Here is a 24,458-nt window from a genome sequence, read left to right on the forward strand (position 1 = left end):
TTCAAAGGTATTCTAACCATCCATTAGCCTTCTTACACAGTTAGCAAACACAAAGTACCATAAGAACACTGGAGTGATGGGTGTTCGAAATGGGCCTCTATACACCTATGAAGATATTGCATTACAAACCAGACATTTGCAGATCGAATTGTCATTTACCACATTAACAATGTATAGAGAGTATTTATGAATCATGTAATGATAGCTTCATTGGAAAAAACTGTGCTTTTCTTTAAAAAATAAGGAATTTTCTAAGTGACCCTAAGCATTTGAACGGTAGTGTATATATATACAGTGCCTACAAGTAGTATTCAACCCCCTGCAGATTTAGCAGGTTTACACATTCGGAATTAACTTGGCATTGTGACATTTGGACAGTAGATCAGCCTGGAAGTGTGAAATGCACTGCAGCAAAAAAGAATGTTATTTCTTTGTTAAATTTTTTTTTAAATTGTGAAAAGTTTATTCAGAGGGTCATTTATTATTCAACCCCTCAAACCACCAGAATTCTGTTTGGTTCCCCTAAAGTATTAAGAAGTATTTCAGGCACAAAGAACAATGAGCTTCACATGTTTGGATTAATTATCTCTTTTTCCAGCCTTTTCTGACTATTTAAGACCCTCCCCAAACTTGTGAACAGCACTCATACATGGTCAACATGGGAAAGACAAAGGAGCATTCCAAGGCCATCAGAGACAAGATCGTGGAGGGTCACAAGGCTGGCAAGGGGTACAAAACCCTTTCCAAGGAGTTGGGCCTACCTGTCTCCACTGTTGGGAGCATCATCCGGAAGTGGAAGGCTTATGGAACTACTGTTAGCCTTCCACGGCCTGGACAGCCTTTGAAAGTTTCCTCCCGTGCCGAGGCCAGGCTTGTCCGAAGAGTCAAGGCTAACCCAAGGACAACAAGGAAGGAGCTCCGGGAAGATCTCATGGCAGTGGGGACATTGGTTTCAGTCAATACCATAAGTAACGTACTCCACCGCAATGGTCTCCGTTCCAGACGAGCCCGTAAGGTACCTTTACTTTCAAAGCGTCATGTCAAGGCTCGTCTACAGTTTGCTCATAATCACTTGGAGGACTCTGAGACAGACTGGTTCAAGGTTCTCTGGTCTGATGAGACCAAGATCGAGATCTTTGGTGCCAACCACACACGTGACGTTTGGAGACTGGATGGCACTGCATACGACCCCAAGAATACCATCCCTGCAGTCAAGCATGGTGGTGGCAGCATCATGCTGTGGGGCTGTTTCTCAGCCAAGGGGCCTGGCCATCTGGTCCGCATCCATGGGAAGATGGATAGCACGGCCTACCTGGAGATTTTGGCCAAGAACCTCCGCTCATCCATCAAGGATCTTAAGATGGGTCGTCATTTCATCTTTCAACAAGACAATGACCCAAAGCACACAGCCAAGAAAACCAAGGCCTGGTTCAAGAGGCAAAAAATCAAGGTATTGGAGTGGCCTAGTCAGTCTCCTGACCTTAACCCAATTGAAAACTTGTGGAAGAAGCTCAAGATTAAAGTCCACATGAGACACCCAAAGAACCTAGATAACTTGGAGAAGATCTGCATGGAGGAGTGGGCCAAGATAACTCCAGAGACTTGTGCCGGCCTGATCAGGTCTTATAAAAGACGATTATTAGCTGTAATTGCAAACAAGGGTTATTCCACAAAATATTAAACCTAGGGGTTGAATAATAATTGACCCACACTTTTATGTTTAAAATTTATTAAAATTTAACTGAGCAACATAACTTTTTGGTTTGTAAGATTTATGCATCTGTTAATAAATCCTGCTCTTGTGTGAAGTTTGAAGGCTCTAACTTATTTGCATCTTATCAAACCTGCTAAATCTGCAGGGGGTTGAATACTACTTGTAGGCACTGTATATATATATATATATATATATATATATATATAGCTCTATCCTGGATCTCCTCATACCTTTCCAACCGCACATTCAGCGTCTCCCACACTATGTCCTCATCCCACCCTCTCTCTGTTGGGAGTCCCCCAAGGATCTTTCTAGGACCCCTACTCTTCTCAGTCTATAAACTTAACCTGGGGTAACTCAAAGTCCCATAGATTCCAGTACCACCTTTATGCCGATGATACTCAGATCTACCTCTCTGGCCCAGACGTAACCTCTCTGCTCTCCAGAATCCCGGAGTGTCTATCTGCATATCTTCCTCCTTCTCCTCCCGCTTCCTCAAACTCAATGTGGACAAATCTGAACTGATCATCTTTCCCCCATCTCACAGATCTTCCTTACCCAGCCTATCTATAACAATTGATGACATTACGCTTTCCCCCGCACCGGAGGTCCGCTGCCTCGGAGTAACCCTTGACTCTGCCCTGTCCTTCAAACTGCACATCCAAGCTCTCGCTACCTCCTGTCGCCTCCAGCTCAAAAATATTTCCAGAATCCGTCCCTTCTTCAACCCTCAATCTACTGAAATGCTTGTGCATGCCCTCATCATCTCCCGCCTCGACTACTGCAACATCCTTTTCTGTGGCTTCCCTGCTAACATCCTCGCACCTCTACAGTCCATCCTTAACTCTGCCACCCGACTAATTCATCTCTCTCTCCTCGCTACTCCTCCGCTTCTCCCCTCTGCAAATCTTTTCACTGGCTCCCATTCCCTCAGCGTATCCAATTCAAATGACTAATACTGACATACAAGGCCATCTATAACCTGTCTCCTCCATATATCTCTGAACTAATCTCCCAATATCTTCCCTCACGTAATATCCGGTCCTCCCAAGATCTCCTTCTCTCCTCCACACTTATTCGCTCCTCACCCAACTGCCTCCATGACTTCTCCCGAATAGCCCCCATCCTCTGGAATTCTTTGCCTCAACACGTCCGACTATCAACCACACTCGGATCCTTCAAGACGGAACCTGAAAACCCATCTCTTGAGGAAAGCTTACAGCCTGCAATGATTCCCGCTGCCTTCTCACCACTACTGGAGCTAACGCCTCACCATCACTGGAGCTGCTGCAACCCCCCACCCTACTGTCTCCTTCCCCGCCATCCTGTAGAATGTAAGCCCGCGAGGGCAGGGTCCTCTCTACCCTCTATATCAGTCTGTGATTGTCAGTTTGTTTACTGTAAGTGATATCTGTAATTTGTATGTAACCCCTTCTCATGTACAGTGTAACAACCCTGCTGGCATCGCTGCATGGCCTCCCATTCACTACTCAACAACTTTCTCGCTGCTCCAGGCCATGCTGTGATTTCTGTCTACTGCCAGCTCCATGCTCTGTCTCCTGTCTGCTGTGTGCATGTGTCCTGGCTGTGTATAGTGGGGCGGCGCCAGAACTCTCTGGTTCTTATGGAGTCAGGGTGCACCTGTCTAATTTGTCCCTGACCAATTAACAAGAGCTCTCTAGAATTTAGGGCAGCTCCACCCACTGGAACCTTGCCTGAGCAATTTGATAATTCAGTCTCTTGCTACTGAGCTGCCAGGTCTTGCTCTGTGTTCCTCCTTCCCTGGAGGTCTTTCTCCTAGCTTTGCTTGGTACTCTCTGTCTGCCCTCCAGGAGGCAGTATGTCATGGCCTCTGTCCTAGCTTTGTCTTGTACATGTCCTGCCGTCCTCCAGGAGGCAGTATTTCCTGCTCCCTGTGCTGTTGCTCCTAGCCTTGCTTTGTATCTGTGTATACTCTGGTCCCTGTGTACTTGGCCCTGTACCTTGTCTTGTACTGTCACCCAGTCTGAACTCTGTCCTACCTTTGTCTGTCTCCTTGTCTTTGGCTTCTTTCCCCGCTGTCTTTCCTTGTGCCCTCCCTGTTTGCCTCTGTACTCTTGCGGTTCTGCTTGGTTCCTCTTCTGCTGCTGCAGATCCTCTTGCTGCTCTACTATTCTTCTCCACAGCCTTGCAGTTCTCCTCCTGTATTAACAGGTCCAAACCTGTTCCTTCATATTCCACTCCTTCCTTTCTGTATCCGTACCTGCATCTCCTGTGTGAACAGGTCCAAACCTGTTCCTTCATATTCCATTCCTTCCTGCCTGTATCCGTACATGCATCTCCTGTGTGAAAAAGTCCAAACCTGTTCCTTCATATTCCACTCTTTCTTGCCTGTATCTATACCTGCACCTGCTGTGTGAACAGGTCCAAACCTGTTTCGTCATACTCCACTCCGTTCTGCCTGTTCCAGTACCTGCACCTGCTGTGTGAACAGGTCTCTACCTTTTCCTTCATATACCACTCCAGCCTGCCCTGTCTCTGCCATGCCAGCCTGCCCTGTGTCTCTGCCGTGCCAGCCTGCCCTGTGTCTCAGCTGTGCCAGCCTGCCCTGTGTCTCAGCTGTGCCAGCCTGCCTGTGTCTCAGCCGTGCCAGCCTGCCCTGTGTCTCATCCGTGCCAGCCTGCCCAGTGTCTCAGCTGTGCCTGCCTGCACGGGTACCAGCCGTGTCTGCTGTGCCCACCTGCCTGCCTGTCAGTCGCACCTGACCAAGTGTCCTGTTCCCCAGTGGGATCAGCAGCCACAGCCATACACCACCCTGGAGTGGCACCTGTCAGCTGCCTTCCGTACAAGCCTGACCTCACCATCAGAGGCTTCAGCGAAAACCAAGGCAACTGTCCTAGTCACACCCCTTCCAGGGTAGTCTGCTTTGTGGCACAGAGGGGCCACAACCCCCTGGTTCATGCCCACCAGTTAGAGCATGAGCGTGACAGTTTGCACAGGCCATGGTCCCCGCTGAGTCCCATGTCCTTCCGCTCGCAGAGCATCATGGACTTTTGTCTTGCCCGTATGAGCAACCTGAAAAATTTGTTCCACCAAGGGTGGTTCTGATTGTTGAGACTTCTGACCCAATCGTAGTCTCTAAGGCTATCTACGAGCAACTTCTGGCCTATGAGAAGCACGACCCAGCAGACCCACCCAGACTCTATGGGAATCCTGAAGAATGCCAAAGGTTCCTGGAACAGTGCCTGTGCTACATCCTGCGGAATGCAGCTTGTTTCCCCTCTGACTGGCTTAAGGTGGGATACATCATGTCCTACCTAGCAGATGCTTTAATATATATTAGTCCCCTCTGGGTAGCAGGGGATCCTATCGCCATGAACCGCTCGAGACGGGCGAAGCCTGTGAAGAAACCGCCGCACCAGACCACAACCGTCTGTGACCCTCCAGTTCCTCTATTCGTTAAGGCAACTATCCGAGTGAAGCCTAAGAAGGTTGATGAGTGGGCTGGGAAAGCAGCAGCCCGAAATCAGTCGTAAGGGCATACGATGTCACTGCGGTTGTGAAGAACACCCAGACGGTCTCTGTCCAGGGGATCTAGAGCTCCAGAACCTTGGGCCAGTAGGAGAGGCTGCCCTTGGAGAGAGTATTTCCCTTCCACTAAAGTCGGTGACTGTTCCGGTGCCTTGTGGGAGCTTCAGGCCTGCAGATGTGTTAAAGCTGCAAGCCAGATGGAGTTTGTGTGGGTTTCCTGTTCCACAGCTCCAGAATCCTGTGAAGGTGTTTGGTGATGGCCGACCCCTACTTATGAACAGTCCAGTGTCGAAGGGACAACTACAGCTCCAAATCGGAGCATTATATTTGAAGAAATTTGTCTTTCACTTGTTGACCAGTTTGCCCGTCGGTCGTTCTAAGTCGGGTACTCTACTGCCCGTTCGGGTCCGAAGACCCAGCGTGGTGCTGCGTTTGGAACTACAGTTGTGGCCAAAAGTATTGACACCCCTGCAATTTTGTCACATAATACTCAGTTTCTTCCTGAAAATGATTGCAAACACAATCTTTGGTATTATTATCTTCATTTAATTTGTCTTAAATGAAAAAACACAAAAAGAATTGTCCTAAAGCGAAATTGGACATAATTCCACACCAAACATAAAAAAAGAGGGTGGACAAAAGTATTGGCACTGTTTGAAAAATCATGTGATGCTTCTCTAATTTGTGTAATTAACAGCACCTGTAACTTACCTGTGGCACCTAACAGGTGTTGGCAATAACTAAATCACACTTGCAGCCAGTTGACATGGATTAAAGTTGACTCAACCTCTGTCCTGTGTCCTTGTGTGTACCACATTGAGCATGGAGAAAAGAAAGAAGACCAAAGAACTGTCTGAGGACTTGAGAAACCAAATTGTGAGGAAGCATGAGCAATCTCAAGGCTACAAGTCCATCTCCAAAGACCTGAATGTTCCTGTGCCTACCGTGCGCAGTGTCATCCAGAAGTTTAAAGCCCATGGCACTGTGGCTAACCTATCTAGATGTGGACGGAAAAGAAAAATTGACAAGAGATTTCAACGCAAGATTGTGCGGATGTTAGATAAAGAACCTCGACTAACATCCAAACAAGTTCAAGCTGCCCTGCAGTCCGAGGGTACAACAGTGTCAACCCGTACTATCCTTCGGTGTCTGAATGAAAAGGGACTGTATGGTAGGAGACCCAGGAAGACCCCACTTCTTACCCCGAGACATAAAAAAGCCAGGCTGGAGTTTGCCAAAACTTACCTGGAAAAAGCCTAAAATGTTTTGGAAGAATGTTCTCTGGTCAGATGAGACAAAAGTACAGTTTTTTGGGCAAAGGCATCATCATAGAGTTTACAGGAGAAAAAAAAAGAGGCATTCAAGGAAAAGAACACGGTCCCTACAGTCAAACATGGTGGAGGTTCCCTGATGTTTTGGGGTTGCTTTGCTGCCTCTGGCACTGGACTGCTTGACCGTGTGCATGGCACTATGAAGTCTGAAGACTACCAACAAATTTTGCAGCATAATGTAGGGTCCAGTGTGAGAAAGCTGGGTCTCCCTCAGAGGTCATGGGTCTTCCAGCAGGACAATGACTCAAAACACACTTCAAAAAGCACTAGAAAATGGTTTGAGAGAAAGCACTGGAGACTTCTAAGGTGGCCAGCAAGGAGTCCAGACCTGAATCCCATAGAACACCTAAGGAGAGATCTAAAAATGGCAGTTTGGAGAAGGCACCCTTCTAATATCAGGGACCTGGAGTAGTTTGCCAAAGAAGAATGGTCTAAAATTCCATCAGAGCATTGTAAGAAACTCATTGATAGTTACCGGAAGCGGTTGGTCGCAGTTATTTTGGCTAAAGGTTGTGCAACCAATTATTAGGCTGAGGGTGCCAATACTTTTTGTCTGGCCCATTTTTGGAGTTTCGTGTGAAATAAGATAAGATAATCCTTTAATCGTCCCACCATGGGGAAATTCAGAGCATTACAGCAGCAAGGCAGGAACAAGTACAGATACAGATGCATAAAGGCATTACATTGACAGTAGGTAGGTACATACACGAAAAAAAAAAATATATATATATATAACCGGACTATCACAACTTTGGATCTATCAGTTCACTGTTTGGGTCATTCTCCGTTTTGGACAGTGCTGGTTATACAGCCTAACTGCAGCAGGAAGGAAGGACTTTCGATAGCGCTCCCTCTCACATTTAGGATGAAGTAGCCGGTCACTGACAGTACTGCACATCTTTGTCACGGTCTCATGCATGGGATGGGAATCATTCTGCATCATGTAGCTCACCTTGGCCAGTATCCTCCTGTCGCCTACTTCCTGAACTGGATCAAGGGGGCATCCCAGGACAGAGCTGGCCCTTCTAATCAGTTTGTCCAGCCTATTTCTGTCCCTGGTTGATATGACACTACCCCAGTACGCCACACCAAAGAAGATGACTGATGCCACAACAGAGTTGAAGAAGGATGCCTTCTGAGCAGATAAAGCCTACTGTGGCCCTTCCTGTACACTGCATCTAAGTGATGGGCCCAGTCAAGCTTATTATTGAGGATCACATCAAGGTACTTATAGGTGTCGACCATCTCAATGTCATTTCCCTGAATGTTCACCACTACTGGTGGATTTTTTCCCTTGCAAAAGTCCACAACCAATTCCTTGATCTTCCCGGAATTAATCCTAATGTGGTTCCTCTGACACCACTCCACAAAAGCTTGGTTAGTATCTCTGTACTCTCTTTCATCTCCTCCTGTGATGAGGCCTACTATTGCAGAGTCATCAGAATACTTCTGCAAGTAGCAGGTAGATGAGTTGCACTTAAAATCCGCAGTGTACAGTGTGAAGAGAAAAGGGGCAAGAACTGTACCTTGAGGTGCCCGTGTATTGCAGATCACCGTGTCTGACACACTGTCCCGAACCTTTACAAACTGAGGTCGGTTCGTGAGGTAGTTAAGGATCCAGGTGGAGAGTTGGAGGCCCACGCCAACAAGGCCCAGCTTGTCTCTCAGTAGACCTGGCTGTATGGTATTAAAAGCACTAGAGAAATCGAAGAACATTATTCTCACAGTGTTCCCAGGTTTTTCCAGGTGAGAGAGAGTCCTATCTAGAAGGTGGATAATGGCATTATCCACACCAATGCCCAGCCTGTAGGCAAACTGGAGAGAGTCCATATCCGAGCTAACTAGAGGACGGAGACGTGTGAGAACCAATCTCTCTAGTACCTTCATCAGGTGTGATGTCAATGCTACAGGTCTATAGTCATTAAGGTCTTTCGGATAAGGTTTCTTCGGAACTGGTACCACACACGATAATTTCCACAGTTGTGGTACTATACCTATTCTCAGGCTCATATTGAACAGATATGTAATGATCTCACTCAGCTGGTGCCCGCAGGTTCTGATTAGCCTTGCACTGTTGCCGTCAGGACCTGCAACCTTCAAAACTTTGATCTTATCCAGTTCTTTTGCAACCTGGGTACTTGTGAAGAACAGACCCTGGCTCAGTTGACAAGTTGCAGCAGGGGGTGAGGTTATTTTAGCAGAGAGGTGTGAATGGTATGCAGGGGCAGGAGCAGCCAGTGTGTGATTAAATCTGTTAAAGAATAGATTAAGTTCATTAAGCCCCTCTTTATCTACAACCATCCTGGAGACTGTCTGTCTATGCCCAGATATAGACTTTAGACCCTCCCAGACTTCATGAATCATTTTCTGTGACAATTTCAGTTCAATCTTTCTCTTATAATTAGCCTTTCCCTGCCTGATTAGATTCTTCAGATCTTTCTGCACATCTCTCAGCCTGCCCTTGTCATCTGATCTGAAGGCCAACTTCTTCTCTTTGAGAAGAGTGAGAAGAGCCTTTATTCCGGGGCTGATCCATGGTTTATTGTTAGAGAAGCACCTCACTACTTTTGTGGGTACCGTGTTGTCTACACAGAAATTAATGTAGTCCGTTATACAGTGTGTGAGACCATCCATGTCATCACCATAGGAATCTTGCAGCACATCCCAAGTGGTTGTTTCAAAGCAGTCTTTCAGAGCATCATCACTCTCCTCAGTCCATATCCTCACTGTGCGAGTGACAGCAGGTTCTCTCTGTACAAGTGGCTTGTACACGGGTTGGAGGTGCACTAGGTTGTGATCCGATCTTCCAAGGGGCGGTAGGGCTGACGAGGCATATGCCCCTCTCACATTGGCAAAGAACAAGTCCAATATTTTGTTGTCTCTAGTGAGGCAGGTAACATACTTTGTGCAACCGTGTAGTATGGATGCTGGAGACACATGATTGAAGTCTCCCGAAACCAGAAGGAGTGCTTGGGGGTGAAGGGACTGCATCATGCTCACTGTGGATTGTAGGACCTCAGTGGCGGCATCAGCTTTCGCAGAAGGGGGGACATATGCAGCTATCATGATTACATGCGATAGTTCCCTCGGTAAGTAAAAAGGTCTCATGCCCATAGCTAATAGCTCAATGTCCTTACAGCATGTTTGCTCTTTGACCACGATGTGCCTAGAGTCACACCATCTATCATTCACAAATATCGCCAGCCCTCCGCCTTTCCTCTTACCGCTCTCCCTTGTCCTGTCCGTGCGAATGAGTTTAAAGCCATCCAACGAGACAACAGTGTCCGGAGTACCTTCAGTGAGCCAGGTCTCTGTAAACAGCAACATACTGCACTCCCTTAATTCCCGATGATGTCTGGTCAGCGCCGACAGTTCGTCCATCTTATTCCCGAGTGACCTCACATTGCCCATAATGACGGAGGGAAGAGCAGGTCTATAGCGCCTTCATCTAGCTTTCCTGAGGGCTCCAGCTCTGCAACCTCTTCTCTTAGTCCTCCTTATTTCTGGTAGAATGTCCTCTGGTCTATTAGCAGCATGCTGCCTTGCTGTATCCCTAAGCAGCAGTATAGCTTCTCTGGAGTAGACAATAGGGTCTTTTTCAGTTCCTGGATTTCCCAACACAATAGATCCAAGTAAAAACAAGGTAAAAAGTCCATCGAAGGTCCAGGTCCTCTTATGGTTTTCCATAGTGTAATGTCCTTTGGAGTAACAATAAAAAAGAGAAAGGAAAAATAGAAAAAATAGAGAAAAAAGGAGAGCAAAGAAGGAGCTACTGTAACAGGCTACCACGCCAGCGGCGCCAGGAAGTGATGATCAATGTTTTGCTTTTTGCTTCATTCTCTTTTGTGTTTTTTCATTTAAGACAAATTAAATGAAGATAATAATACCAAAGAATTTGTTTGCAATCATTTTCAGGAAGAAACTGAGTATTATCTGACAAAATTGCAGGGGTGTCAATACTTTTGGCCACAACTGTATCTAGTCTCCAGAGGTATCTAGTTCCTAAGCTGCAAGGTCAATCTACAGTCTTGTTCTCCACCTGATCTGCTGGCTATTGAGTCACGGTGTGCTGACCTCACTGAAGTGAAGGAAGCAGTGGCGCCCTCTCCGCACACCTCCAGTGACAATACCAGTGACCAGTTCCCAGGAACATCCCTGTTTCTTGAAAGTTTTTTCTGGACCATGGGCAGAAGATGCTTCCTGTATAGATGCCTTTGGATTCCATGTGGCAGGTGGATGAAGAGGTTGGAACAGAGGCTTGTGTGTCCCCGTTTTTCACCAACCCGGTGGTAGAGATCCAGTTTTCTCTAGATAACGGGCAGAAGATGGATCCTGTACGGGTACCCTCGGCTTCCATTTGGCTGGCTGGTGAAGATGCCAAGGCGGAGGTGCTTCCCTCTGATCCAAAGAAGGAGGTCTAATTTTCTGGGGATAACGGGCTGAAGTTAGATCCAGTGAAGGGGTCTTCAGTTTCCAGGGGGCCGGTTGTTGATGAGGTCAAAACAGAAGCTTCCAAGTCCCTGCTTTCTGTCAACCAGATGAAAGAAATCCTGGCCCTTGTATCTTCAGTGTGGGAAGTTGCCCTTGTTGGATACAAAGAGACTTGGCAACCTGAGATCCCTAATGTCACACCTACCTCTTCCTACCCGAGGAATGTCGTGATGGCTCTGACTATGTGTGCTCCTATCCTTCTTCTACAAGTTATTCTGGAGGCCTTGAAAAAAAGGGGCAGTAAAGGGGGGGTACTGTAACAACCCTACTGGCATCACTGCATGGCCTCCCATTCCCCACTCACCAACTTTCTCACTGCTCCAGGCCATGCTGTGATTTCTGTCTACTGTCAGCTCCATGCATGTGTCCTGGCTGTGTGTATAGGGGGCGCGGCGCCAGAACTCTATGGTTCTTATGGAGTCAGGGTGCACCTGTCTAATCTGTCCCTGACCAATTACCACCTAGTATTTAGGGCAGCTCCTCCCTCTGGAACCTTGCCTGTGCAATGTGTTAGCTCAGTGTTATGAATGGGTCACCGAGGAGGAAAAAACCTAAACATGCTAAGCCCAGAAAAACCAGAGAGGTTGGTAACTATGCATATTGCAGATCCCTGATCCTACCACACAACTAGCAGCAGCCGTGGAGCGTGCCTACAATGAACCTAGACGCCTCGTCACGGCCGGAGGACTAAATAAGCCAAAAGCAAGAAAAGGGAAAACTAACTGCCCCAGAGCAGACCCCAAAGGAATAGACAGCCCCCACACATGTATTGACGGTGAAACAAGATGAAAACACAAACACAGGTAGGAAAATAGGCTGAGCAAATGAGGGGGCCCAAACTAACTAGAAAGGAGAGGAAAGGAAAGACACTGTCTGCAATCTGCAAAAAACCGTACAAAAATAATGTCCAACACTTCTGATAGCAAAATTAACCCTGAAGTCACTAGACTTCTCCCACTATATCAGCACTCTGAAATATTTTGAGACAGAGCAAAAAGAGGCCAAACTAATAAGGTACAAAATGCAAATTGGCAAATACAGATAAATAAGAGTGGAAATCCAACACAGCCAAAGCCGGGGCTGGCTGACCACAAAAAACTGAATAAACCAACAAAATCAAGTGTGAACATTAACAGAGAAACTTAGCTTGAGCTGACTGGAACAGAGCTGAGAACCAAGACCTGACAAGCAGAAGGAATCACCAGCAACTGTATAGGGCGTCGGGTGTCTTAAATCCAATCTGAGACTCCTGAGGTCCAATCGTCATCCTCATTCTCAGGTGGCAGATCTCCACCGATCAAATCAGCCTCACTACCTCCTGTTACCACCAGAGGGAGTCTGGAAGGAGAACTCACAACTGGTGAACCAGAGAATGAACTCACAACAGTTAGTCTCTTGCTACTGAGCTGCCAGCCCAGGTCTGCCTCTGTGTTCCTCCTTCCCTGGAGGTCTTTCTCCTAGCTTTGCTTGGTACTCTCTGTCTGCCCTCCAGGAAGCAGTATATCCTGGTCTCTGTCCTAGCTTTGCCTTGTACCTGTCCTGCCACCCTCCAGGAGGCAGGATTTCCTGGTCCCTGTGCTGTTACTCCTAGCGTTGCTTTGTATCTGTGTATACTCTGGTCCCTATGTCCTTGGCCCTGTACCTTGTCTCGTACTGTTACCCAGTCTGAACTCTCTCCTACCTTTGTCTGTCTCCTTGTCTTTGGCTTCTTTCCCTGCTGTGTCTTTCCTCGTATCCTCCCTGTTTGCCTGTGCTCCGTACTCTTGCGGTTCTGCTGCTGCAGATCCTCTTGCTGCTCTACTATTCTTCTCCGCAGCCTTGCGATTCTGCTCCTGTGTGAACAGGTCCAAACCTGTTCCTTCATACTCCACCCCTTCCTGCCTGTATCCGTACTTGCATCTCCTGTGTGAAAAGGTCCAAACCTGTTCCTTCATATTCCACTCTTTCTTACCTGCATCTGTACCTGCACCTCCTGTGTGAACAGTTCCAAACCTGTTTCGTCATACTCCACTCCATTCTGCCTGTTCCAATACTTGCACCTGCTGTGTGAACAGGTCTCTACCTGCTCCTTCATATACCACTCCAGCCCTGTGTCTCTGCCGTGCCAGCCTGCCCTGTAGCTCTGCTGTGCCAGCCTGCTGTGTCTCTGCATGACAGCCTGCCCTGGATCTCAGCTGTGCCAGCCTGCCCAGTGTCTCAGCCATGCCTGCCTGTCCGGGTACCAGCCGTGCCCACCTGCCTGCCTGTCAGTCGCACCTAACAAAGTGTCCTGTTCCCCAGTGGGATCAGCAGCCACAGCCAGACACCACCCTGGAGTGGCACCTGGCAGCTCCCTGCCGCACAAGCTTGACCTCACCATCAGATTCTCCAGCGAAAAAAAAGGCAGCTGTTCTAGTTAAGCCCCTTCCAGGGTAGTCTGGTGTGTGGGACAGAGGGGCCACAACTCCCTGGCTCACGCCCACCAGTCAGGGCATGAGCATGACATACAGCACCATGGAACCAATGGTGCTTTATAAATAAATAACATTATATATATATATATATATATATATATATATATATATATATATACACATATATATATATATATATGTGTGTGTGTGTGTGTGTGTGTGTTCGTGTGTGTGTGTGTGTGTTTTGAAGAATATTTCATTTTAAAACGATGTGTAAATGGCAGAAAAGTGCTCTATGTAAAAGCTCACGTTAAAATCGCATTGCAGTCTGATTGCATTCACACTGCATTCGGATGTAAATCGGATGCTATATGTGAAAAAAATCTGTTTGTACTCGCACAAAAAACGCATGACAATTGCATTACACTTGTCGGACTCTCCTGCATCAAAATCAAACTGTTTTTTAAATTGCTAGTGTGTCTATGCCCTTATCATGACAGCCAGTGACTAAAAAAGCCAGTGACTTCTCTGCATTTAAAAGTTACTACTCACCTGGGTAGTCATATGTAAGAGTCTCCTCTTTACACTGCTCATCACTCCTCACATATGTCCCTGTAGTATTAATATAGGTCAGATCTTCACCCTGAAACAAATATTGTAAAAGTCACAGACAGATGGAGAAGTCACATCTACCATCAGCTCTAATCCTGCCATCTCCACCGTTCTCATTACACAAGTATAAAATATATAATACTGGTGGATAAAATAAGACTGAGCACAAGACCTTTCAAGCCGTCTACACTTCATAGGGGAGATCTCATGACACCTTCTCTCCATCTACCTGATGATCCTGAGGAACATTGGGATCTTCTTGTTTACAGTCCTGTGGAAGAAGAGGACGGGGACATCTCTCTGGTGTTGTCCTCTTACTGGATAGAACTGGAGGAAACACATACAGGGACTGAATTCATTCTTTACATACAGATAATTATAGGCCGTGTGTATTTAGTTCTGTCTATTACCTGGTGATGTGAGGGGCTGGGGAACCTCCATCATGACGTCCTTGTACAGATCTTTGTGTTCTTCTAAATACTCCCACTCCTCCATGGAGAAATAGACGGTGACATCCTGGCACCGTATAGGAACCTGACACATACAAAGATACCGTCATCCCCCTGATCCCTTCATAGCATTACTGTATAATGTCCCAGCATTCCCAGCAGTGTCACCTCTCCAGTCAGCAGCTCAACCATCTTGTAAAGGAGTTCTAGGATCTTCTGGTCATTGATATCCTCATATATCACGGGGTGAGGTGGAGGCCCCATGATTGGGCTCAGAGCTCTTCCCCATCCCTCAGACACAAGGGCCTGACAGCGCTCACTAGAGGTCTTCTTCACTACTGTGTAATCCTAGTTATGGAGAGACACATTAATAAATCTCACTACAGACATTTCCAGAGTCCTCACCTCTCCAGTTCTGTCCATTTGTTATTCCCATAGATAAGAATGATGTAATGTGACGTCAGGGCCGGATTATAGGAGGGGCAGGCGGGGCTTCAGCCCCGGGGCCCCCACCACAAGAGCTTCTAAGGGGGCCCCCACCACTGGGCAGCGACCGCCAACGCAGCGCGAGGATAAATATTAGACGCCGTCAGTGAATAGCAGGAACGGAGCGGCCGGCAAGGGTCCGTCCTGCTTCCTGCCCGGAGGCCGCGCTTCCTGTTTTCACACGTCATCATTCAGCGGCCGCTGCTGTGTGAGGGAGGAAGCGCTGGCGATGCTGCGGAGGACAGGTGAGAGGAGAGAGGTGGTGTCTTGTGTGTGTATGTATGTGTGTATCAGTGTATGTATGTATGTATGTATGTCTGTGTCTGTGTATATCTGTGTGTATGATGGAGCAGGCAGAGGCAGTGATGGGACATGGGAGTGATGGTCTAGAAGGCAGTGATGGGGTGAAGGAGCAGGCAATGATGGGGGTGATGGAGCAGGCAGTGATGGGGTGATGGAGCAGACAATGATGGGGGTGATGGAGAAGGCAGTGATGGGGTGATGGAGCAGGCAATGAGGGGAGTGATGGGGGTGATGGAGCAGGCAATGATGGGGTGATGGAGCAGACAATTATGGGAGTGATGGAGCAGGCAGTGATGGGGTGATGGAGCAGACAATGATGGGAGTTATGGGGTGATGGAGCAGGCAATGATGGGGGTGATGGAGCAGGCAGTGATGGGGGTGATGGAGCAGGCAGTGATGGGGTGATGGAGCAGGCAGTGATGGGGTGATGGAGCAGACAATGATGGGGGTGATGGAGCAGACAATGATGGGAGTGATGGGGGAAGGCAGTGATGGGGTGATGGAGAACGCAGTGATGGGGTGATGGAGAAGGCAATAATGGGAGTGATGGGGTGATGGAGCAGGCAATTATGGGGTGATGGAGCAGACAATGATGGGGTGATGGAGCAGACAATGATGGGGGTGATGGAGCAGGCAATGATGGGGTGATGGAGCAGGCAATGATGGGAGTGATGGAGCAGGCAATGATGGGAGTGATGGGGGAAGGCAGTGATGGGGTGATGGAGAACGCAGTGATGGGGTGATGGAGAAGGCAATGATGGGAGTGATGGCGTGATGGAGCAGGCAATGATGGGGGTGATGGAGCAGACAATGATGGGAGTGATGGGGTGATGGAGCAGGCAATGATGGGAGTGATGAGGAGAAAGCAGTGATGGGGTGATGGAGAAGGCAGTGATGGGGAGAAGACAATGATGGGGTGATGGTCGAGAGGGCAATGATGGGGTGGTGGGTGAGAATGCAATGATGGTGGTGGTGGAAATGTGGCAGAACAAGAGGATAAGATTAGATTGTACATCTAAGTGCTACAGTTCGCGCTCTACTGTTATGGCTAAAATGTTAATGATATGGGGGCCCCCACCAGATTTTCTGCCCAGGGGCCCCCACCAACCTTAATCCGGCCCTGTGTGACGTCATCAGAATCTCTCACCTCTCCAGTAAGCCGGAAGAGGATCTCTAGGGTGAGGCGCAATATCCTCTCTGCCATCTTGTCCCTGTCCATATCCATCTTTGACTGGTAAATCAGGAAAATTCTTTAATATAGATCTCCACAGAGAGGATCCGATATTGTAGGAACCTGAATAGGGAGAAGATGAAGCCCACATAACATCATAAAGAATCTCTTGTAATATTACAATTAATGGAGATATTAAGGGATACATATCAAAAGATTTATTATTTCACAGTAGTTAGTTTTTGCCTTTATATCTACTGTACTAATAAAATCTATATATTTTATGGTTCAATATATTTTTATTGAAGTTATAATTAACAATTGATATTTCAACATACATCAAAATCAAATTCAGGTTGCACAACAGGTACAATCAACAAAATGTAAGTATATTAACCAGCATATACTTATTTGGAAAGTGAGAGTATAGTGCAGTATTGAAACGTTCTATCATGTTATATTAATAAATTGTTGTATTCATATGACGAGACACGATTGAGAAGAATCGGGTGAAACACAAATGCCAACACAGGAGGTTGGGTGAGAAGGCGCAATGCTCTTCGAAGCTGGAGAGTGTGACGTGCTACATCTAGGGAAATCTGAACATCACAATCCATGAACTTATTATTTTCTTTGGCTCTTACAGCCTGTAAAATGTTCTTCTTTACTCTGAAAAAATGCACTCTGCATACAATGTCTCTTGGTCTTAATACTGGGGGTGATTTAGCACCCAGAGACCTATGAACTCTGTCCAACTCATTATGATGATCAGGGTCTCTTCTCAATAGTGTGCAAAAGAGGGTACGCACAGTTTTCTCCAGATCTTGAGGCGAGATATCCACGGATAAGCCACGTATGCAAAGGTTGTTACTCCTATGACGGTTTTCTATGTCCTCAAGATTGGTGAGCATGTCTGAGATTTGTGATGTATGCTCAGATATAACAAGGTGGTGTTCATCAAGTCTCTGGCGTATAGATAGTGTCTCTGATTCCAAGTTTTCCACCCTATTGCCAACATGAGTAATTTCCTGGTTCACTTTCTCAATGGCATGAGCTTGTTTCTCTTCTAGTCTGCCGAACATTTCCTCCATGTCCCTCTGTGTGGGAATAGAATGAATATGTTCTGGCCAAACCCGCTCCTCCTCCTCGGTTTGCAATCTGATAAGGAATGGTCTCATGGACAGCTGCCCCATGTTGTGAATTTTTACCTTGCTTAGAAGATTCTGCAGTGTTTGTAGGAGCCATCTTTTCCTGTGTAATCTGCCCAGAGGGAACTGACCTGGGACGCATATATCTGGAAATACTAGAGTCTGAAGATGCAAGGGACAGGGCTGGAGCCGTAGAGGGTCTCTTCTTGCCCATAGACACAATGAAGCTACTTTAGAAACTGTAAGGCTGGCTTCACATTTGCGGATGGCCGAACTGCGGAATTCCTCTGGTCAGCTCCGCCTATGTCTGCATGCGGCATGCGTACCTATCTTTAACATTGGGTATGCAGGTCATGCGGATGCCTCTGCATGCGTCGTTTTGATGATGCGGCGACCCGCGTCGAACGCAACATGTTGCAATTTGATGCGGTCGTTGCATCGTCAAAACAACACATGCGGAGGCATCCACATACATCCGTACGACCTGTGTACCCAATGTTAAATATAGGTACACAGGCTGCATGCAGACGTAGGCGGAGCGTGCAGACGGAGCTGACCGGAGGAGGTGCGGCAGAAGGCTGAGCTTCACGGAGGTAGTCTGCAGCCCGGCCATCCGCAAATGTGAACCTAGCCTAAGGCTGTCAGGAAATTGTTAAATCACTGAGTCATTCAGGGGCTCTGTGAATGTGTGTCTTATCCTGCCATCAGCAAGCCACGCCCCCCAAAACCTATATATTATTAATATTTATTTATATAGCACCATTGATTCTATGGTGCTGTACATGAGAAGGGGTAACATACAAACTACAGATATCACTTACAGTAAACAAACTTACAATGACAGATTGATACAGAGGGGAGAGGACCCTGCCCTTTCTGGCTTACATGCTACAGGATGGTGGGGAAGGAGACAGTAGGTTGGGGGGTTGCAGCAGTTCCAGTGTTGGTTGAGGTGATATCTCCAGTAGTGGTGATGAGGTAGTGGGGTCATTGCAGGCTGTAGGCTTTCTTGAAGAGGTGGGTTTTCAGGTTCTGTCTGAAGGATCCGAATGTGGTTGATAGTCGGACATGTTGGGGCAAAGAATTCCAGAGGATGGGGGCTATGCGGGAGAAGTCTTGGAGGCGGTTGGGTGAGAAGTGTATAAGTGTGGAGGCGAGAAGGAGGTCTTGGGAAGATCGAAGATTACGTGAGGGAAGGTAACGGAAGATTAGTTCAGAGACATATGGGGAGACAGGCTATAGATGGCCTTGTAGGTCAGAATTAGTAATTTGAATTGGATACGCTGAGGGAATGGAAGCCAGTGAAGAGATTTGCAGAGGTGAGAAGCAGAGGAGTAGCGAGGAGAGAGATGGATTAGTCGGGCAGCAGAGTTAAGAATGGACTGGAGAGGTGCGAGGGTGTTAGCAGGGAGACCACAGAAAAGGATGTTGCAGTAGTCGAGGCGGGAGATGATAAGGGCGTGCACAAGCATTTTAGTAGATTGAGGGTTGAGGAAAGGACGGATTCTGGAAATATTTTTGAGCTGGAGGCAACAGGAGGTAAAAAGAGCTTGGATGTGTGGTTTGAAGGACAGGTGTTGTGAATACTCTCTCTGGCTTCCCTCTGGTGATTACTGAAGATAGTGGAGCTGGTCAGATTGAGAGTTCTCTTTCTGGGCTCCCTCTGGTGGTTGCTGGAGGTAGTGGAGCTGATCTGATTGACAGAGGCTTGCCACCTGATGATGAGGAAGACGACTGGAGATCTGGGGTTTCTGATTGGGATTTAAGACAGCTGAGTCCCTCTATCCCTGCTGGTGATTTTCTTCTTGTGCCTCCTGAGGTCTGATGTCTCCTGCTCTTTCCCTGCATATTCAGCTAAGTGGTTCATTTGCTATTCTGTTTGCATTTGATCTGGTTTTATCTCTGCTTTGTGTGGGTCAGCTAGCTCCGGCTGGGGCTGTGCTGAATCACCGCCCATATGTTACTGCATGTGCCAGTTTGTTTTGTCCCCTTTTATATTGGTCTCTTTTTGCTTTGCTTTAAGAATATACCAGAATGCTGATCAGTGGGGGCGAAGTCGTGCAACTTCAGTGTTTTTGTGCATCAGACGTGTTGGACTTTTTTTGCAAGGTTTTTTGCGTGATTGCAGACAGTGTCTTTCCTTTCCTGTCCTGTCAGTGTGGGCCCCATCATTTGCTCAGTCTATTTTTCTGCCTGTGTTTGTGTTTTCATCTTGTCTCACCGACAATATATGTTTGGAAGCAATCTATTCCTTTGGGGTCTGCTCCGGGGCAGTTTAGATTTCCCCTTTCTTGCTTTAGGCTTAGTTAGCTCTCCGGCTGTGCCGAGGCGTCTAGGATCATCGTAGGTACGCTCCACAGCTACTGCTAGTTGTGTGGACAGGATCAGGGGTTTGCATCCGCTTAGTTACCAACCTCTCTGGTTTTCTGTGGCTTAGCCTGGACCTGCTATCCTCCTCGGTGACCCATTCATAACAGACAGGGCAGAGTCAAGGGTTACTCCGAGGCAGCGGACTTCTGGTACTGGGGAAAGTGTGATGTCATTAATTGTGATAGATAGGTCAGGTAAGGAAGATCTGTGAGATGGAGGAAAGATGATGCGTTCGGATTTGTCCACATTGAGCTTGAGGAAGCGAGAGGAGAAGGAGGATATGGCTGATAGACACTCCGGGATTCTGGACAGCAGAGAGGTGACGTCTGGGCCAGAGAGGTAGATCTGAGTGTCGTCAGCATACAGGTGGTACTGGAATCCATGAGACTTTATGAGTCGACCCAGGCCAAGGGTATAAATTAAGAAGAGTAGGGGTCCTAAAACAGAGCCTTGGGGGACTCCAACAGAGAGAGGGTGGGATGAGGAGGTAGTGTGGGAGACGCTGAATGTGCGGGTTTGAGAGGTATGAGGAGATCCAGGATAGGGCGAGGTCGTTGATGCCAAAGGAGTAGAGGATCTGTAGTAGGAGGCAGAGGTCAACTGTGTCGAATGCAGAGGACAGCTCTAGAAGCAGGAGTATAGAGTATTGTCCGTTTGCTTTGGCTGTAAGTAGGTCGTTAGTAATTTTGGTCAGGGCTGTATTAGTGGAGTGGTGGGGGCGGAAACCAGATTGTAGATTGTCAAAGAGCAAGTTAGATGAAAGGTGGGAGCAAAGTTCAGTGAGGACATGCAGCTCCAGGAGTTTGGAAGCGAATGGGAGCAGTGATATTGGGCGATAGTTGGACATAGCGGTTGGGTCGAGGGTTGGCTTTTTAAGGATAGGCGTGGTGGTTGTGGCATGTTTAAAAGCAGAAGGGAAGGTACCGGACGTTAGCGATAGGTTGAAGAGGTGGGTTAGGGATGGGATAAGTGTGGTTGTGAGGTTGGGGAGGAAGTGGGATGGGATGGGGTCAAGTGCACAGGTTGTGAGATGCAATTTGGAGAAGAGGTGATTAAGCTTCCCTTCAGTAATGTTGGAGTTTGGGCATTGGTCTGGTATACAAAGGGGTTGTGGTGGTTGAACAATGAAGACTTGCCTTGTTTGGTAGATCTTATTTTTGAAGTGTGTGTGAAGTGTGTGGCAAAGTCCTCAGCAGAGATGAGGGAGGTTGGAGAGGGCAGTGGTGGGCGGAGGAGGGAGTTGAAAGTTTTGAATAACTGTTTGGGATTGTAGGATAGGGAAGATACGGGGGTTGTGAAGTAGGCCTGTTTAGCAGAGGTGAGGGCAGATTTCAAAGCGAGTGTTGCCTGTTTGAATGCAGTGAAGTCGTCTTGCGAATTTGTTTTCTTCCAACGCCGCTCTGCAGCCCTGGACACTTGCCGGAGATTTTTAGTGGTGTTATTGTGCCAGGGTTGTCTGTTGGTACGTCGCATTCTGCCATATATATTAAACCACACACACCACAAGCAGTTTCTTCCTCGGAGTCGGCAGCTGAATCCATTTCTCACAGACTCATCTTCCATAACACTAATTCTCATCTCATTTCCTGACACTGGAATCAGAATTAGCAAGTAGTCTCCACCTGTTAGCTGCAGGCGTTTTTAATCAAACCAGGGCCATTTCCCCTCCACAGAGATATAGACTTCAGTCCTAACATAGGATTTTTCATAGGTTCCCATTCAGATGGAGACTACAGTCTTAGTCAGGATTGGCATAGAATAGGGACCTGGAAAACGAGAAATGCCTTAACGTGGCTTCCAAGTACACATAACTTGGCCATTTTATGCGCTAAACTTTCTCAATTTTTCATACTTCTAATGCAGTAATGCAATTCATTATTCATTTTTCATGTTTGCATGGTTTGGCGCTACAGTGTGCTTCCTTTTTTGCTGGAATGAGAAATAACTACTTCATGATGAGGAACATCTTCATATTCTACTACGGCTCTTTAAAGGGTTTTTTTTTTACTACTTTTTCACCCCCATTATATATCACAGCTCTTCAAAACAATAGTGCTTGTAGTATACTTATATTACATGTATAGCTTCTACAGTATGAGCACATCTCAGCAGGGATCACATGATACTGGATTGTTAAGGAGATTCTTCTTCCTCCTCTAATTTGTCTAATACTTCCCTTTTCTAGCACAGGAATCCTAGGTGTTATGAATGAGTCACCGTAGGAGGCAAAAGCAGAAATACAAGCTAAGTCCAGAAAACCAGAGAAGTTGGCAACTATCAGATTGCAGACCCCTGAACCTATCAACACAACTAGCAGTAGCTGTGGGGAGTTCCTACGATGCCCTAGACCCCTCGATCACAGCCGGAGAATTACATAGGCCTAAAGAAAGAAAGGGGAAATCTAAACTGCCCCAGAGCAGACCCCAAAGCAATAGGCAGCCCCCAACATATAATGACGGTGAAGCAAGATGAAAATACTAACACAGACAGAAAGATAGACTGAGCAAAGACGGGGCCCAAAACTACCTAGATAGGAAAGGACAGGAAGGCTGCTGTCTGCAATCTGCCAAAACCCTATCAAAGACATAAGCCAACAAGCTGATATGAAAAAGGCCCTGAAGCAGCTAGGCTTCAAAAACTAAATCAGCACTCAGGTATTTTCAGAAGACAGAGCTAAATGAATTCAGCACACCCCAGCAGGGAATGGCAGAAATCCAGAAAAACAAAGCAAGACAAAGTCAAAGCAAAAGGCCGAGCAGCAAACTTAGCTTTAGAGGAGCAGGAATTCAGACTGGTCTCCAAGGATCCCACAGAGAAATCACCCGCAGGGCAGAAGGGCGTCGGCAGCCTTATATCCAGTCAGTAGCTCCACTCAGCCAGTCATCATCATCAGCCTCAGGTGTTTGATAATCAGGCTCACTACCTTTCTTTACCAGAAGAGGGAGTTCCTCGGGCCTCAGTAATGAAGGGGAAAATGAACTCACAACAGTACCTCCCCCTTGAGGAGGGGTCACCGAACCCTCAACTACGCCACCAGGGCGATCAGGGTGAGCCCGATGAAAGGCACGCACCAATCTTTTGGCATGAATATCAGAGGCAGAGACCCAGGAATTATCCTCCTGACCATAACCCTTCCACTTAACCAAATACTGGAGTCTCCGTCTAGCCAGACGGGAATCCAGTACTTTCTCTACCTCATATTCCATGTTACCTTCAACCAATACAGGGTCTGGAGGTGCCACCCCCGGAACAACAGGTTCAACAAACCTCTTCAACAAAGATTTATGGAACACATTATGGATTTTAAATGTGACAGGAAGAGCCAAACGAAAAGAGACCGGATTAATAATCTCCACAATCTTGTAAGGTCCAATAAATCTAGGCTTAAACTTAGGAGAAGCCACCTTCATAGCAATATTTTTTGATGATAACCACACCATATCACCAACCTTAAACTGGGGACCAATGGTCCTATGTCGGTTGGAAAACCGCTGGGCCTTTTCCTGGGAGAGAGATAACTTATCCACCACTTGGTCCCAGATCTGGTGCATTCTCTCCACCACAGTGTCAACACCTGGGCAGGCAGAGGGCTCCACCTGCCCTGAAGAAAATCGAGGATGAAACCCAAAGTTACAAAAAAAAGGTGACATCAAAGTGGCAGAACTAGCTCTATTATTTAAAGCAAATTCGGCCAAGGGCAAAAATGAAACCCAATCATCCTGATCAGCAGAAATAAAACATCTCAAATATGACTCCAAGGTCTGGTTTGTTCTCTCTGTCTGCCCATTGGTCTGAGGGTGAAAAGCAGAGGAGAAGGACAACTGAATTCCCAGCCTGGAACAGAAAGTTCTCCAAAATCTAGACACGAACTGGACTCCTCTGTCAGATACAATGTTCTCAGGAATCCCGTGCAAACGAACCACCTGTTGTAAAAACAGGGGCACCAACTCAGAGGAAGACGGCAACTTAGGGAGTGGTACAAGATGAACCATCTTAGAGAACCTATCACAAATCACCCAAATAACAGTCATCCTCTGAGAGACAGGCATATCAGAGATGAAATTCATTGAAATATGGGTCCAAGGCCTCTTGGGGACAGGCAAAGGCATCAACAACCCACTAGAGCGAGAACACGATTTAGACCGGGAGCACGTCCCACAGGACTGCACAAAATTCCTGACATCACGAGACAAGGAGGGCCACCAAAAAAACCGACTCACCAGATCTCTAGTACCAAAAATACCTGGATGACCAGCCAAAGCAGAGCAATGAACTTCAGACATCAGTCTCTTCTTCCACTGGTCAGGAACATACAACTTTCCACTGGGACAACGCTCAGGTTTGTCCTCCTGGAACTCTTCCAGAGCACGTCTCAAATCGGGCGAGATGGCAGAAAGAACTACCCCTTCGCCTAAGATGGTAGCAGGCTTGGTCACCACAGGAGAATCAGCAAAGAAGCTCCTAGAGAGGGCGTCTGCCT

General features: G+C 47.1%; 1 protein-coding gene across 1 annotated transcript in view; it reads right to left on the minus strand.

The window, feature by feature from the left end:
• Nucleotides 1-24,458, minus strand: part of LOC141052997 (uncharacterized) — a 377,438-nt gene that overhangs the window by 13,268 nt on the left and 339,712 nt on the right. Inside the window, 5 exon segments of the mRNA XM_073550320.1 lie at nt 13,992-14,082; nt 14,281-14,378; nt 14,462-14,585; nt 14,669-14,842; nt 17,270-17,618. Of these exon segments, the coding sequence (XP_073406421.1) occupies nt 13,992-14,082; nt 14,281-14,378; nt 14,462-14,585; nt 14,669-14,842; nt 17,270-17,618 (836 nt within the window).

This window comes from Dendrobates tinctorius, unplaced genomic scaffold (assembly GCF_039654945.1).
Source record: "Dendrobates tinctorius isolate UK_male_01 unplaced genomic scaffold, ASM3965494v1 ptg000164l, whole genome shotgun sequence".
NCBI classification, from domain to species: domain Eukaryota; kingdom Metazoa; phylum Chordata; class Amphibia; order Anura; family Dendrobatidae; genus Dendrobates; species Dendrobates tinctorius.